The sequence below is a fragment of the Rhinolophus ferrumequinum genome, chromosome 3 (genome assembly GCF_004115265.2).
Source record: "Rhinolophus ferrumequinum isolate MPI-CBG mRhiFer1 chromosome 3, mRhiFer1_v1.p, whole genome shotgun sequence".
Lineage (NCBI taxonomy): Eukaryota > Metazoa > Chordata > Mammalia > Chiroptera > Rhinolophidae > Rhinolophus > Rhinolophus ferrumequinum.
Genome location: NC_046286.1, coordinates 5,729,788 through 5,746,884, shown reverse-complemented (window position 1 = coordinate 5,746,884; position 17,097 = coordinate 5,729,788). Strand labels below are relative to the sequence as shown.

Genomic DNA, 17,097 nt, shown 5'->3' with positions numbered 1-17,097 from the left:
TCTATGGAGTTGAAAATACTACAGGTAATAACTAAACGATACATTGTGAAAAGATTGAAGGCAGCACACAAGACTCAGAGGGAAGGTGATGACAAAATGACCAAAGGTGGGTGGAGATTATCTGAACCTTCCTGCAGAAGGTAGATTTTGAGCTGGGTCATGAAGTGGTGATGGGGGTGTGCGTGCCTGTGTGTATGTGATGTGGTGCCAAGAAAGAGAACAACCTGAAGGCATCAGACCAGGGACCCAGAGCTAGGCAGGCTGGGATCTCCAATGGTGAGATCTCTCTAAACACCCAAAAGCCATTGGTTGTATGCAGTGTCCTTTCTGCCTTCCACCCTCCTCACTGGTTTTGTTTCTCACTGGAGCAGAAGCTCCCAGCAGGCAGCTGTACTCATTCCACTCTGCACTCAAGGCCTATGCAGTTGGTATTTGGCTCACACTGATGTTAACTTGGATGTCAGCTTCTTCCTTCCCCACCCCTCTCTGAAGATTTTGGGAAATGAAACACAGTGGCTCCTCAAAACAAAAGGACCTGCGCAAGCATCAGGAAGCCAACAGGCTTGATGGGAATGGGGAGACCAAGTCAGGAGGGAGGACTGAAAGAATGACACAGGAGCAACCAAATGTATCAGTGATTTTGCTGCCTTCCTGCTCTGCACAGTGCTGGATGGACTCTGTGGTCTGGGTATACCATGACTGAATCCGGGTCCCTTCATATGAAACGCAGGTTAGCAGCTGTTGTGTACCCGATGTGCTTGGTTGAGGACTCTGAAGTTGATCACATACACAATAAACAGTATTTGAGAAAGGTTATTACAGCGGGGTGTGTAGGAGGAAGGAAAAACCTGGGTTAGGAAGGACAGTGTGGCAGCTGCTGTAGGAATTCAGGCCAGAGGTAGAATCTATGGAGTTGGAGAGGAAGAGATGAATAAGAAAAATAACAAACAAAGCATTTTGTAATAAAAGCAACAAACAGGAAGAATTGGGTGATAGGTCAGATATAGGATGGTGAAGGAGAGAAAATAGTTAAAAATTAACCCACATCATGGTGAGTTTGGGGGATGGGAGGGTGGTGCTGGGCCTGGGGGAGGAGCTGGTGTGAGAGACATAAGGATAAGTTCAGTCTCTTCTAGGCCATGTGAGAGCAGGTGTCCTGGGCTTGGAGATAGGGGAGTCCAGTGGGCTGCACTGGGAGTGTCCCTGTCACTAGACGTGTGCAAACAGCTTCAGAACAATCACTGACCTGGGATAGCACGGACAGATTTCATACATCAGGTAGAAGTTCGGAGTTGATGACAGTGAAGCTTACTCCTGACTGGGAGATTCTGTGAGTGTTGGCTGGGTAAGCACATGTGTAGGAAGTATGCCTGAATTTGTGGGAAAGTGGTCCATGGCCCAGACCTGTGTTGGCATCCATCTCCTCACCTTTGGCTACATAGGGTGCCAGAGATGTCATCAGCTGGGCCCCAGGGTATGAGGCCCAGGTGAGGCACTTGAGCAGCCTAAGGTCCCTCCCTCAGCCCCACCTTTGAAGGCCCTGAAGCCCAGGCCTGTGCTGACTGCCAGGGCCTTTCCTGGAACTCGGCAGAGGACGGAGCCCCTCCCTGCCTGCCCTGGCACACTCCAGGCACAGCTTGTCCCCTGGGGTACCTTACAGACACCCCAGTTGGCTGGGGCATGGGACAAGTCCCCGCCCTCCAGGAAGAGTCCAGCTCTGGGGTTGTCATCCTCACAATGGCCCCACCAGACCACAGGGGCCAGGAGGCACAGAGAAGGAGAAACTTTGTGGCTGGGTGGCAGGATTCCTGGGGCTTTGTTGTGGCTTTGGGTAGGAGGGTGGGTAAGGCAGAAAAGCAGGGTCTCAGGCTTCAAAGCACCTCCCACCTGCTTCTCTGAGGAAATCTTCAGGGGCCTAGTGGTTTTGAGGGGAGGGGACAGGAAGAGACTCTGAACTCTGGGTCAGCTGAGGGCAGAGACCGGGGAAGAATTTGCCCTATATCCCATTTCTCCCAGCATCTTCTTCCTCTGCTCCCCAGCACCCTAGAACAAATTTCTACCTCCATCTGCTACAAAGAGTTACATCCATCAGAGGCCTTCCAGAACGGTGGGGTTTGAAGGAAATGGGACATGCATCCAGCAGCTGTATGGCCGGCCACACCTGCCGGGTGGGGTGAGGAGAGTGCCCCTCCCAGGGGGCCAGAGCCTGCTCTGCTCAGACTGGGGGCTGTGAGACACTTTAAAGGAGGGGCGAGAAGGCAGAGAGATCCGCCAAGCGGCCACGTGGAGGTCCTGAGCGAGCGGCAGGCAGGGGCGGGGGGCCGAGGGGCCCGCCGTGAGCTCGCCCCTCCCGTTCGAGGGAGCCTCCGAGAGTCGGTCGTCGCTGACCGCAGGCTGCAAGAGCGGTTGATCTGGTGAGCGAGCACACACCCACTTACCCAGCTGCTGAGTCAGGCTGTTCTCGTTCCCCGCTCGCCCGCCCGCCCGCCCGGGACATTGTGTTCCAGCCCCGGCGCGCTGGCACGGGGCCCAGGCGCTCACACCAGCCTCCTCGCCCTGTTTGTGCTCGCGGCTTACGCTCCGCGCGCAGCCTCCCCGCCGCAGCCTGCGAGTGCGCGGTGGGGCCCGGGCCAGGCGCTGGCCCCGGGACCGCCGACGGCGGCTGCGCGACCCCAGGGACGTGCGCCCAGGCCGGGTGGCCCCTGCAGCCCTGCGCGGTCCTCAGTCTTAGAGCACCCAGACCTTCCCAGCCCCCACCTGAGCCCTGGTGTGGAACCCCAGGCGTGTATGGGGCCTGGAGTAGCACAGTTGGGGGTGGGGCAGGTGGTGTCGCTGCAAGAGGGAGAAGGAGCCGCCCAGGCTGCCGCCCATGCCCCACCAGCGCTCGACCCGGGAGTCTGGAGGAGGATAGTAGCTGGGAGCGCGCCAGCCCCAGACTTGGGAGACCTGGGATGCAGTCACGTGACAACGGAAGCCGGGCAGATGGGGCCAACTTCTGCGATCCCTGGAGGAGCCTCCCAGCTCCTCGGCTCCCTTCCCTGATCCCTTTCTTCACACCAGCCTGGAGACTCCAGGGACTCCCAGGGGTTGGCAAACCAAGCCCAGCCCTTTTGGATAGCTTGGGAAACCCCTGGCAGGACGCCAGGGGTAGGAACAGCTGGGACACTAACCGGGTGGGAGCCCAGGGCAGGGTGGCGGAAGACGACCCCAACTGGAGCCTGACGCCTCCCTTTGTCCAGCCCCAAGGATTTATTCAGAGCCACGTTTTCTCCTTACCATCCTTCTGCAGAAAGACATCACTGAGTGCTAGTCCTGAAGGTTGCTCCGTCTCCAAACCAAGGAGGGAACAAAGGATTTACATGCCGAGCACCTACCCGGATGGAAGGTTGTGTTGGGTCCTGCCAAGGATGTCATTAAGATTTACATTTTTAAACAAATTAAATTTTAATTAAGTTAAATTTTAAAATGTAAGACACAATTCCTAAAGTCCTTTCTCCTCCCTCTTCACCTCCACCGTTGGCGGTGCCGTTGGCGGTGCCATTTGCGGTGACAGGAGAGCCTATCCCCCATGTCTACCCATCTCTCAAGCTCCACTTCATAAAGCCTGCTTGGAACAGCGCCAGCCAAATCTTATTCCTCTCCCCTTCAAATGCCCTACACACCAGGTTTGTACCTTTCTCATGGCACAGCATGTGGCTTGTTTTATATTCTAGTGATCTGTTTACTAATCCTGTTCCTCTAACCAGATTAGAAAGTCCTTGAGGCAGAAACAAAGTCTGCTTCTTTGAGGCCTCCCCCATCGCAGGAGCTCATCCCCACAGGCAAAACTTGGCCCTGGAATTGATGTTCAATAAATGCTGGGTGTATTGAAATAATTTCCTGCCCTTGGGCAGTTTGCAAGCCAGTTGAAGAGACAAACACACAGTGTGTGAGGTTAAATAATAACCCAAGCCAGCAGGTGGTGAATACCAAATGTGTGTAAGAGCTATAGGGTCTCAGTAGGAAGGAGGTGATGATATGGGAGAAAGATCCCAGGAGGTTCTAGGCCTTGAGCTGTGTGGAGGAGGAGAGAGGAGGCGTGGAGGTGACTCATTCTGGCTGACATCACACACCAGCCTCCATGCTAGGCACTTTACATTCATTATCTCTAATGTTTAAGGAGGAGGGTAGGTTTGGGAGGAGTAGAGGGTACAGTGTCTAAGCCAGACCTGCCCAGAGCCAACCAGAGAATAGAGGCAGCCTTAGATCTGGGCTCCCCACCCTCAGTCCCGGGGCACAGCCTGTTCCCTGGCCTGCCACTCCTACACACTACACCCAAGAAGGCTGCCCAGCACTGCCCAGCTCTGGATGCACTCAGGTCCCACCCTGCTGAACAACTGGCTGTGTGACCTTGGGCAAGGCACTTCCTTCCCTACACCTTGCTGTCATCAGTACCGCCATTGCAGCACTAACAGGCTGTGACTCTGAGCCAGTGTTCCAGTGATGCTTGCCGCTTCCCCTGATATTACCTGGGCTGCTGTGATTGCCTACACCACCACCACCCTTCCCCCACTCATTGCTCCCTCCCAGTCTGGAGCTGCTGAGAAGAACACTGGGTACAGAGGGTAAGCAGGGATAGTAGGTTTCCTGTGGTTGCAAAAGGAACATTGGGACTTTCCCTGCAGTGCCCGAGCTGTGGGAGAACTGGGGGAGGAGGAGGCAAGGCCAACCTCTAAGGAACCTCTGCTCTCTTCCCTCCCCTCAGCACTCCCAGCTCTCAAAAAGGCTGGTACAGTTTGTTACGCTGAAGCTGGAATGTACCGTGTGTTTCATATGGCCTCTGTCCAGTCCTACACTGGCCACTTCATATTTATACTTCCTTCTTCAGTCGTGGCATCTGGCTGTCAGTCACCCCTGCTCTCATCTGCCCACCTCTCACCTGCCCCCCACTCACCAGCCCCATGGTGGGTCATGCTTGGGTTCTAAACTCTTGTAGGAGGTGGTGGTAGGGTGCAGAGAGAGCCCTGGAGGAGAGAAGTTGGACTCTGGAAGGATGAAGGCCCGTCCCCTTTCTCTCTCCCATCACCCAACCCTAAAACTGCCTCCAAGGCCATGGACTCCCCAAGTTGGATCTGAAGGTGCTCTGGGCCTTTGAGGTTGATCCCCCCCCCCCACTCCTGGCCACCGGAGCACTTCTGTAATATTGTTGGGTCCCGCTAGACTAGTGAGCTGAAGGCTCTATTTAAATTGCATCCCCTCAAAATCTTGGCAGACCTGCTAACCCATGATCCTCCCCCATCAGAACACTGCAGAGAGAGGGTTGGGGGGAAATCCCCGCCCCCCTCACCCCCCCCCACTCCTGCCCCCGGCCCAGGAGTCACACATTCCTAATTGATGCTGCAAAATGGAATTTGACACTTGGTGACTTAATGATATTCTGAGTTGTGACAAGTTTAATGTCAAAGTGGCTTAGATATTCAGAGATGGATACATTTGTGATCTGGCCTTCCTCCCCCAGGAGCGTGTGATATTAGTCACATAATAGCTAATATCGATTGCCTACTAGGGACCAAGCATTGGGCTCAGGGCTTTATATACTTGTACACGAGCTTGTTTACTCATCTTAACAACCCTGGGAGGTGGATGCTATTGTTAGTCCTCTTTGACAGTTAAGGAAACTGAGCCTCAGAGAAGTGACAGAGTTGGGTTTGCATTTAGGTCTGTTTGACATCAAAGCCAGTACTTCTAAATGATCTGCTAGATTGCTTAGATCATGTACCTAAATCGTAAATCCTCCATTTCTCAAGCCTCAGTCTTATTCCCTTCTCCCTAAAAATGATTTCAGGAACTCTGCCTCCTCCTCGGAGCCCATGCACACCTTGAAGTGTGATTAGCCTGAAAAGTGTTTTCAGTCCTTGTAACAGGCTGCGGTGTGGAGGCTCCAGAGAACATTCATTGGTGGAGTTAGTCAGGCCTGCTGGCTGTGGGCAGCTTCGGTTGTCTCTGCCGGCAGCTGGTATGCCTGCTGCCGTTCACCCTCTCACCTGGGGATAAACTTTGCCTCATTGTATTGATCTGGCACTGGGATCTAAAAACCAGGGGCTGAGCCTAGGTTCCAGGGCTCTGAACTCAGATCTGTCTGTGAAACCAGTGACATGGTGGCATGGCCTCTTAGGACCCAGTCACAGCAGGGCTTTGGGAGAAATCACCATACGTCAATCCCTGGCGTTTGTATCAGGCTGTGTAGATTTCCCTTACATGTTCTAATTCAGTATGATCTTAATGTTCCTCTAAAGTAAGGAGACTATTACCCACTTTCCTGATGGGAAAACTGAGGCAAAAGTAGCTAAGTTGCTCACCCAAGGGCATGAAACTAGGTTTGTGACTGTGATAGCTGCGGTGCTTTGTTTCATAATATAGGGCCTCTCCTGAGCTAAGAGAGGAAGAGTTTCCCAAGATGTCCCAAAACCTGGCGACATGTGGCCTTTCATCCAGCCCTATCACTCTAAGAAGGGACCACAGCAACCACACTGCCCATGGCACCCTTATCTACCCCCAGGGGCTGAAGCAAGGGCACCAGACATCCTGTAGGTAGCTGGCCTGTCCTGGCCTCTGGCTTCCTGTCCTCGGTGGCTCTCACGGGCACATTTTGTCCTCTCTGAGCCCAGCTCTTCCTCTTTTATCCTTCCTTCTCACTTTCTCTCTCCTTGCTCAATGAGAGTCCTGTTTATATGCTTCCATCCATCTGTGTTTGCTTTTTAGTTTTGCTTTTTGCATGTCCATTCTCCTGGGACATTTCCCAAGTCCCCTCTGCCGCCTTCCCTCTGACGTTGTCTTCTTTCCCAAGAAGCATCTTCCATTCCTATGCCACCCCCACTCCTCACCTTGCCTCCAGCTTCTGCCAGTGTCAGATCGCTCAGGTTCATGCATTCAGTGGGCACTTAATGGGCTCCTACTGTGTGCTCCAGGAATTGTGTTAATGCCTGGGAACCAAAAGTCCAAAAGTGGTGCTGGAGCATCTGTTAAGCACCTACTGTGTGCATTAGGCATTGTGCTTCAAACTGAGAGCACAAAAGCTGGTTGTTGCCCTCGTGAGATCTCTGGGCTACTTGGGAAGACGCACAAAAACAGATCATTATAATGTCCTGGAAAGTCGGGGACTGGGTGTGGCCACAGGAGTCAGGGAGGGCTCCCCTGAGGAGGCATCTTCAAATCTGACTGAGGAGCTAGCCAGGCAGAGCAAGGGTGCTGGGCATTCCAGGTAGAAGGAACAGTATGTATAAAGGCACACAGGCGTGAGGCTGCCTCGTGTTCTCCAGCAGGCACTTTGAGTTGTTTGGTCTGGCCTGGCCATGGACTGCAGGTTGGGAAGCCCAGGGAGATGAGGCCAGCGACAGGCAGGCCAACACAGTGCAGAACCTCATGTTCCAGCAAAAGGGTTGACCTTTATCCTGGAGCAGCCAGAAGCCCAAGCAGCCTCATGGCTCCCTGCAGCCTGGGAGTTTCAGGACTGGGCCTGAGCCAGCCCCAAAGCTCTGTCTCTAGCTCCCATTAACCCATATTTACTGCTCTTTGGTTCAGCGAGGCCTGTGGGAGACTCAGGCACTTAAATATAATGCTGTTTCCGAGGCACATTCATTCATTCATTCACTCATAAATGTTTAGCGAGCTCTGATGTTTGCCAGGTGCTGCTCTGAGCTTTGGGCCCGACTCTCAAGAAACTTGCTTATATCCTTGGCAGTTGGGGAGGGAGGATAGGCTATGAACAAAGAAACAAAACAAATAAATTAGCACGGTAATTTCAGATTATGCTGAGTGCAAAGAAAATAAAAGTGATGCAATTGAGAATAATGGAGTAGGCTGGGTAGTCAGGGGAGGCTCCTCTAAGAAAAGTTATGTTTGAACTAAAACCTAGATGACAAGAACAAACCGGTATGTGAACACCTGGGGACTTGGGCTTACAGGCATAGGAAACAACACATGAAAAGGCCCTGAGGCAGGAAGGAGCTTGGTGTTTTCTAGGTTTAGAAAAACGGCTAGGTTCAAATTCATTACTCCCCAGCAAGTCTGTGCAAGGATTATTGTACCCATTTTGTAGAGATAGAAACTGAGGCTCAGAATGGTTAAGTTCCTTGGCCAAAATCATAGCTGGTCGTACACATTTTCCCTCTAAAGCCACTGCTCTTTTTCCTACCGAAGTATCGAGTATAACAACCACGTATCCCAAATTATTCAGGAAGGTCCAATTTCCAAACTTCTGTCTCATTGTTCCCTGGATGGGCATCCTGGACATTCTCTGTGTCCCGCATCTTGACTTCCGGCCCTGTCTCTGATTACCTGGCTCATCACCCTAAGCCTCAGTGTTGTCATTTGTCAATTGGAAGAGTACAATTCCAATACCATAGGCTGCTGAAAGGACTAAATGAGATAATCCATGTAAGGGTCAGTGGAGTACCTGGAACCTGGCACACATTCAATTCTTGGTAGTTCTCTGGTGTTACCCTGGAAAGCTGAGGGAACTGCTGAATCGTCCTGCCCTCATGTGAGGCCTCTGATGCATGGACAGGCAGGGGAGCTGTGGGAGGAGAGAGACCAGGAGAGGGCAGCTAGGAGGGCCTCCTCCCTGTCACTCAACCGCTCATTCCTCGAGCTGGGATCCTACGCTGACACATCTTGTACTTCCTATTTCCAGGGAAAGTCCTCACCCCTGGACCGTTCCCCATCTCTTTGCGCAGAGCAGAAGCCAGACAGAACCAGAGATTGTGAAGTGACAATCCTCAGCCCTGTGTGTGCCGGGAGCCCCCAAGGGCAGGCGGCCAAACTGCAGGAGGGCAGGGACCCGCAGAGGGAGCCGGGCCTGGGCTGCTGGGACAGAGCTCTTCTCAGAGGAGGTGGGGACCCGGTGGAGTACGTGACTCCTGCCCTTCCAGCCTGTACACTCCAGTAAGCAGGACAGAGACCCCTCCCCACCCATCCCCAGCCTTCCCAGGCTTCCTGCCGAGGCCCTGTTTCCACCACACACACTCACACACCCCTCCCAGGCACCCCTGAGAGGACCAGCCACAGCTGGGGTGTGGGGGTGTGGAGAGTCCTGCCAGGGTTCTCAGATCCCTAGCCTCCCTCTCCCACCCCTCCCTCGCCCCCAACTGCTGAGCTGCTTCTAGGTTTAAAGCAAAACACCGTTGTGTCCTTCCTGCTGCTCAGTGGCAGCAGCTCTGCCCGGGTTATTTTTAGCAGGGATGCAGGGAAGGCACATTTCTCCTGGACTTTCACTGGGGACATCATCCCCCACCCCCCAGCCAAGACTCAGCCCGGAGAGGCCAGTACGGAAACCCCCCTCCCAGAAAGGGGAAACGGGTGTGTTTTCTGTTCCTTCAACTCACCAGAACAGGAGCTGCAGTCAAGCACTGATGGGAAATTCTAGGTTCAATGGGCTTCATCCCATCCCTGGCCTCTGTGTCCCCATAAATCTGCGGAGCAAGAGGTGCATGGTGTCTGAGGTAGAGATGCCTGGTCTGTGGGTGTTGGGGTCTAAGGGGATCTGCTTGGTTACAGCCGGCTCGGTGGACTTCGGGGGCACCAGGCACTCTGGGTGTGTTTACACAGGCTGAGCAGGTCTGTTCTGTGCATTTCTCTGCATGTGTGTCTTTCAGACGCTAGAGGTACTTCATTGAGAAATAGTCCACATACAGTAAAATGCACAAGTCCTAAGTGTACAGCTCAATGAATTTTTACACATGTATATATATATCCGCGTAACCATCACCTGGATCAAGATTTTGAACATTTTCAGCACTCCTGAGTTCCTTCGTGTCCCCTCCCAGTTAGTCCCCACCCCAGAGGTGACCATGATCTGATTTCTATCATCATAGATTAGATTTGTGTGTGTTTTACAAGGTTAAAAGAAATACAGCTGCTATCATGGAACAGAGAAGTAGGCGATAACATTTTTCATGTGAAAAGGGGGCCTCAAAAAAGGGAGGGTTATTGGAATTCAAAAAATCTAAGGAATCATTGGCTTGGGAATCAGGAGGTTCCAGAGCATAGCCGACCCCTCAGGATTGGGACAGGAGAGCTTAGGATACTTCTTGGAACCGAGATTCAGTGAGTGTGAAGAGCAGGAGTGAGGGGGAAGCCTGCCAGGGCTCCTCCTGGGTCCAGCCGCCTCCATGTTCTGCTGGAGGTCCGTCCCCTCCTCCAGCCCCTTCCTTCACCACAGTAGTTTTCAGCAAGGCTAAGGCTGCAGGGAAGGGCGCTCCCAAGGGCATCCGCCCAGAGACGGGACGGCAGGCTTCTGCACGATTATTTCTCTTCCCTCTTTCCTTTCAAGGTCTTCATGATTCTGGGCCCCCTTCACCCCTTATCCTGCCTAGGGAGGGGAGCGGCCCAGGCTTTCAAAGCAGGGTGGTAGAAGAGTGGAGGAGCTCATCATTCCTTTCCTTCATTTAAAAACACTTATTTCAGCACCTCCATTGTTCTGTAGCTTCGGCTAGGTGCTGGGTATGCGAGGGTGACTAAGACAACTGTCAGCTCTCTAGGGAGTCAAAGGTGGCATTCCCAGGTGAGGCAAGGCCTTATACCCGCTTCACATTGGCGATGAGGGGCTCAGAGAGGTGCGGTGATTTGTTCAGTATCACACAGCTAGCTGCTGGCAGAGGGAGGCAAAGAACAGGGACCCTTGACACAGCCCTCCCCCGAGCTGGAGATAAGAAAGCAAAGGAAGCAAAATGAACAGCCCGAGCAACTCCTTGGCCTTCTCCCTCACAGCTTTCTGGAGTGACAGAGGGTGCACTGACCTGGAAGTTGGGAGGCCTCATTTCTGCTTCTAGGGCTCAGGAACACTTCCCTCTCTGGGCCTTGGTTTTCTCCCGCGCATATGAGGAAGGCCACCTCCGGGGGAGCTTTAAGATGCCTTCAGCTCTAACTTTCTCCAGTGTCCCCGGCACTTTCCTGCCTCATTTTCCTGCCTCAGTGCCTTTGCTCAGTTTCTGCCGTCTGGAGTACCCCTTTACTTTGCACTTCCTTCCTCTGACATTCTTCATTTAGGACCTCATTCAAATGCTGCCCCCTGAGGTCCGTGTCCCCCACCCCCTCCCCCCCCCCCCCCCCCCCCCCCCCCCGCAGTCTTTGGAGATCGATTGAGTGTGAGTGGTGGCATCTAGGGCTCCACTTACCAGAACAGACAGAGCCTGCCTCACTTTGTGACCCTCCCATCCTAGGGCAGGGCCTCCCGCGGGGAAGGTGTCTGATGGTCTGTTACCTTTGGAGGAGTTGAAGTGAATTCTTGCTCCCACCCCACATCTACATGCCCCTTTCAGCTTTCAGAGACTGAGCCTCCTTAGGGCCTCTTAGAGATGGTGCTTTCCTGCTGGGCAGGCTGATCCAACCCAGAGTATCAACTGGGGCACTTTTGGCAAAGGTGGCGACCCTGGGGGGTGACTCCAAAGGATGAGAACAGGCGGGGCCTCAGCTGAAATGATGGTGGCCCCACCTCACCTGTCCCATCCTCATTCACAAACACTGGCCAGAAACCCTCCTTCACAGCAAACACGACCACACCCAAACCCACTCCTACCCATCTGCCCACAAACAGACTAGCAACTTTGCAAAAATGTACCCCACTCTCCCTCTGCTCCCCTGCCCTCCCCCCAGGCAAGCATTGTGCACACATACACATTCATGGCGCATGCACACTTGGGCACACACAGACACACAATGGGTGTGCAATCGTGCCCATATGCACCCTGGGCGCATACATTCACACGGGCACACAGGCACACGTGGATTCACACATGGGTACGCATATACACACTCTCCCATGATGTGGCCTCCTCTCCACCTCAGCCCTCAGGTGAGCTGACCTCATGCTTGCTGAGCCAGGGATGCTGCAGGGGAATGTGGAAGGAGAGTGCTCCGTTGTTGGGGTCTGGCTGCCTCGACATTTACATCAAATGGGGTCTTTTGTATTAATTTTCCTTACTGATGGCCCTATGGGAAGCAGAGAAAGCTCCAAGAGCTATGAGTTTATTCCAGGCAGCACCTTGCTTGGGGGCCTGATAGGAATGGGGTGGGGGCGGGGGGGTGGTAAGGATTCAATTACTTCTGTGAACAAATGTCTCCAAGGAGCCACTGTTTTGTGGGACCAGTAAATGTGAGGCTGCTCTTCTCTTTGCTTTCACACTCACACTCCGTTCCATCCATTCTTCCCGTTGGTGCAGAGGCCTCAGGCCCATGTTCCCTTCCTGTGGGGAGGGAGGTTCCGGGAAGGCTTTGAAGGGGATCTAGTCCCAAGGTTGATGTGGATCTGGGGCTGACAACAGGGTCTCCAGTAGGCTGGCCCCCTAGAGAAGACGGATGAGGAGAAGTGGCTGTGTCTGTGACACAATTACCAGATCTACAGGGTTGGGCAGAGAGCAAGCTTGGACTCCATTAAACCCGCTTCAGGCAGTCACTGAGCACAGAGCCTGTGCCTGGCGTGGTGCTGCGGTGGGCAGGGAGAGTAAGAGGGCGGATACAGAAATGAGTAAGACACAGTAACTGTCTCCTGAGAGAGAGAGAGAGAGAGAGAGAGAAGCCATCACCTCTGCCCACCCCTCCCCAGAGCAGCACAAACACCACCACCTGTCTGGTCTTCCTGCTGTATTTCCTATATTGGTTACTAACGTCACATTGTGGCCCAGGGCAGAAACTTGGGGACCAACCCAGATCTGCCCGCTCCTACCCCATCCCAACAGTCCCCCATCCCACGGGTTATTCTCATCCCATCTCTCCCATCCATTCTCTCCTTTCAGGGCTCACTGCCTTGACATCTCTCACCATCTCCCTCCCAGGGCTTCTAAACGGGGGTCCCACCTCCAGGCTTAAACCATTCTCCACACTGCTGCCAGAACCATCTGCCTCGAAGACACAGCTGATGTGGAACTTAGAACCCTTCCCTGCTCCATTACCATCAGGAGGAAGGCTCCAGTGCCTGACAGGGCCCAGCCGTCCTTCCATGCACAGCATGCATAGCCCCTGCACCTCTCCATCTGCCCCCAGCTACATGTGATGTCCCAGCGTGCGGGTTCCCCCAACTGGCTATGCTGGTGTCTACCTCTGAGCCATCGTATGTGCTGTTCCTGTTGCCTGGAATGTCCACCCACTCCTTGACCTGGGAAGGACCTCCTCATCTTTCCACGCCGAGGAGGTCCTTCGTGGTCTCCATTACAGCACATTTTGTGATAATGCTGACAATAATGATTTAAAAGTCAATATTGTGACTGTGACTTGCACATAAGAAAGGAACACTGTATTAAAATTGTAATACTCAGTATATACCGATAACAAAAGATGAATACAAGTCACGTTTGACTTCTGCAATGACAAGAGGTGCTCAAAGTGGTTACCATCAGCGTCCAGACACTTCTGATGACGGCGAACTACTGCTTGTGCAACGTTGACCAAAGGGTCCACTTGTCTGCATTATTTTGGCCCCCCCAGTATGTATTCTGAGTGTGTGTGTGTGTGTGTGTGTGTATCTCCTTTAATCCTCATAACAACCTTGGTAGGTGCTACCATTTATCATCTCTATTTTATAGATGGGAAAATTGATACACAGAGTTCAGTTGACTTACTTACTTAAGGTGACATGCGTAGTAAGGGTGGAGTGGGATTTACACACAGCCAGTTCAGCTGAAGGGTCTGTGCAGTTAACCCCTGCATGACACTGCCTTACTGTTTTAAGTATTTGCCACCTTACCTAGCTTTTGAGCAGTCAGAGTCAGTGAATGTCTGATGAATGAATGAATTTGATGGAACGAACTCACTAAAATTTAATAGAAGAAGTAGGTCTCATCTTCATTTAGGTAAGAGGTCTGCCATGCTAAAGCTATTAGTTTGGTGCAAAAGTCGTTGTGGTTTAAAAGGTTAAAAATAACTGCAAAAACCGCAATGACTTTTGCACCAATCTAATAGTTTAATTTTACAGAACATAGAAAATTTTAAAGAAAATAGATTTTGAGAGTAAAATCCCATATGTCATGTTTTCATCTTGGCTTCTTGTTTTTTTAACATGGCATTTATATGGCTCTCCACGCCTAAGTTTTTCAAGTCAATGACGAGAGATGTTCTCAGGATCCTCTTATGAAGTGCTGCCCATGACACGGACGGGTGTCAGCCACATGCTGAGCCATCCCGTGGTTATGCCAGCAGGGAGACACAGCCACTGCGAAGGGACCTAAGGCAAGGTGAGTGGTGGCTGGGGCTGAAAGAACAGCCCATCTCAGGGCACAAGCCAGGAACAGAATGGTTCCAACCAGGGATGTCTGTGGGCTTTCTGGAAGAGGTGAGATTTGGGCTGAGTCTTAAAAGATTTTGATGATTGGAGAGAAGGGAGGAGGGCAGGGAAGTCCAGAGAATGTTTGGCCCCCCAGGTTTGGTGGTAGAAAGGGCAGGGCAGAAATGCAGGAAACAAAGAGAGGACGAGATGGGTGGAGAGACCAGGAAGAGGGGTGAAATCGCCTTCACTGTCACCCTAGGTACCTGTACATTTTTGGACAAGTGGCTGATTCTTTTCATTTTCTGTTATCCTATATGCAAATTGATCCTTGAAGACTGGGGGAAAGCGCAAAGGAGAATCTCCAGGGCAAGAGGGTTTGCTGATCCTCTAGTCTGACACAGCTGGCTGGCCACCCAAGCAGCCCACAGCTTCAGACTTCCTATGCTCACTTCTGAAAGGTGGTGTGGCTTACAGGGTAAGCCCGGCTCGGCTGCTGGCTGGGTTGGCAGGGCATTGGCACAATTTCCTGAGGTGGTTGTTGAAGATTAAATTAGTTAAGGCATTTAAAGCATCTAGAACATGGTCCAGCTTCCCATTAGTGCCCTGTGGACATTAGCTAATATTGTCACTGTAACCAAGGACCTTCAAAATGATACAAAATTTCACTGGGTTATCCCTCTTCTAGGCCACAGATTTGGCCTTTGCTACCGCCTCTCTTGAGTCCCAGAGTTCTCTGTACAGGTGTGGTTCCTGTGGATGGGAACAATATGCTCCTCCACCACCAAATGTCCCGAGTCAGTCACCCCTTCTATTTGCCTCTGCTCACTTATGTAGGCTGATACACCAGTTTCTTGGGATAAGATTAGTTTTTGCTTTGTGCTCGTAGGGCCAGGACAGGAAAGCAAAGCTGCACTGAAACCTGAGTAAATACTTTCTGGGAGTGCACACGGCCAACTTCAGTTCGAGGGTCAGCCAGGTTCCAGACACCAGAGTTAAGTCCCCAGAGAGCAGGCCCTGGTGCCTCTCGGCAACTTGGGGGGCAGCCAGCTCACAGCCCTACGTGTACTAGCTAGGCCTGGGAAATACTGTACCTGTTGTTCAGACAACAGGGTGACAGCACCATCCAGTTATGCAGAGAGAGCCCAAAGGTCTCTGAGAATGAGGCTGGGGTGGGATATAAATCTGGCTCCTCAAAGGGAAGGGGCAGGTGGAGAGGGGATTAGCTTACAAAACAGAGCCGGGGCCCTTTCCCCGTGCCAGGCCCAACTGGCTGCTCCTTAGCAAACCATGAGGGCCTGAGGATTCACTTTGAACTATCAAGTTCACCTTCACTCCTATCTTGCCCTTCTTATCCACTTCTGGGGCTCTTTTCTAATGCCCCCCATCCTGTTAAAGCTTTCTCTTAGATCTCCTAAACCAGAATTTATCTTGATAATTACTTTTTTTTTTTTTTTTTTTAAGAATTTGACTATGACATACCATGGTGAGATTTCCCCTGTGTTTATCCTGTTTGGGTGTCATTCATCAAATTTGGAACAATTGCAGCCATTAATGGTTTCAGTATTCCTTCTATCCCAACCAGTTTCTCAAATGTGATCTGCACAGGACACCTGGGAGTTTGTTAGTAACGCCCCACCCAAATAAGGATCTCCCGGGAGCTCAGGCATCTGTGTATCGAACAAGTTCCTGGCTGAGTGTTAGGCTCACTGAGCCAGGACCACTCAGCTGAGACTGAAGGCTTCAATAGCACGGCCTGGGTGTCACTCATCTCTGTGTCCCCAGTCTCCTCAGGACCTGTTTGTGGAATGGAATGGGGTTACTTTTCATTTCATCACATCAGCAAGATTGGTGTCATCTCCCTTCCTGGGCTCCTAAAGCCCAATGCTGAAAGGATGACACCAGGACTCGTGAATTTCCAGCATTAGTCAGCAGAGGAAAGCAACTCATTGGGGGCTTTGAGGTGCTCCCCTAAATCCACAAAGGATACCTCCAGGGAAAGCACTCCTGCTGACTTAACCATGCTGAATCTCTGCTCTCTGTAAAATGGAGATAAAGATGGAGCTTTGGTGAGGGTTGAGGTGATGGAGCCAGCCTCAAAAGTTAGAAATTCTAGGTGACAGGTTTAATTCACTTTGGGGTTCGGGGTACAGGGTAACAAACAAGTGAGCAGGTAAGCAACAATTATTTACAAGCTGCTGCTTTGAAAATACAGATAGAAGCAGACAGATAATGTACCAGACTAGTTAATAAGCACATACTTTATGTGTGTGTATTAGACCAACTTTACTGAGGTGTAATTCACATATAATACAATGCAGCCATTTCAGTGAAACAATTTGATGAGTTTTGACAAATGCGTTTGCCTGTGAAAGCTCTATCACAGTATAGATCATTTCCTTCACTTGTTTCAATCAATCGCTACCTGACCTGAGTAATTCCTAATCTGCTTTCTGTCACTTTGAATTCAATTGGCATTTCCTAGAATTTCAGATACATGGAATCACACAGTATGTACATTTTGCATCTGGTTTCTTTTGCTCAACGTCATGGTTTTTTTTTTTTTTTTTTTTTTTTTTTTTTTACAGGGCTTTATTGGGGAACAGTGTGTACTTCCAGGACTTTTTTCCAAGGCAAGTTGTCCTTTCAATCTTAGTGGTGGAGGGTGCCGTTCAGCTTCAAGTTGTTGTCCTTTCAGTCTTAGTTATGGAGGGCACAGCTCAGCTTCAGGTCCAGTTGCTGTTGCTAGTTGCAGAGGATGCAGCCCACCATCCCTTATGGGACTTGAGGAATTCAACTGGCAACCTTGTGGTTGAGAGCCTACTGGCCCATGTGAGAATCGAACCGGCAGCCTTCAGAGTTAG

General features: G+C 51.6%; 1 protein-coding gene across 1 annotated transcript; it reads left to right on the top strand.

The window, feature by feature from the left end:
- The first annotated feature begins 2,130 nt into the window (after positions 1 to 2,130).
- On the top strand, positions 2,131 to 14,186 carry LOC117018800 (uncharacterized). Its single transcript, XM_033100007.1, has 5 exons — positions 2,131 to 2,414; positions 2,591 to 3,385; positions 3,554 to 3,665; positions 8,672 to 8,870; positions 14,060 to 14,186. The coding sequence occupies exons 1-5, from the start codon at positions 2,131 to 2,133 to the stop codon at positions 14,116 to 14,118; spliced, it is 1,449 nt and encodes a 482-aa protein (XP_032955898.1). The 3' UTR covers positions 14,119 to 14,186.
- The last annotated feature ends 2,911 nt before the right edge of the window (positions 14,187 to 17,097 follow it).

What these genes read in the sequence shown, in the direction of transcription:
- LOC117018800 (XM_033100007.1), top strand. Translation starts at nt 2,131, where the DNA reads ATGCATCCAGCAGCTGTATGGCCGGCCACACCTGCCGGGTGGGGTGAG. An exon ending in CTGCAAGAGCGGTTGATCTG is followed by an intron (nt 2,415 to 2,590) that starts GTGAGCGAGCAC and finishes CTCCGCGCGCAG; the next exon opens with CCTCCCCGCCGCAGCCTGCG. An exon ending in TCAAATGCCCTACACACCAG is followed by an intron (nt 3,666 to 8,671) that starts GTTTGTACCTTT and finishes TCCTATTTCCAG; the next exon opens with GGAAAGTCCTCACCCCTGGA.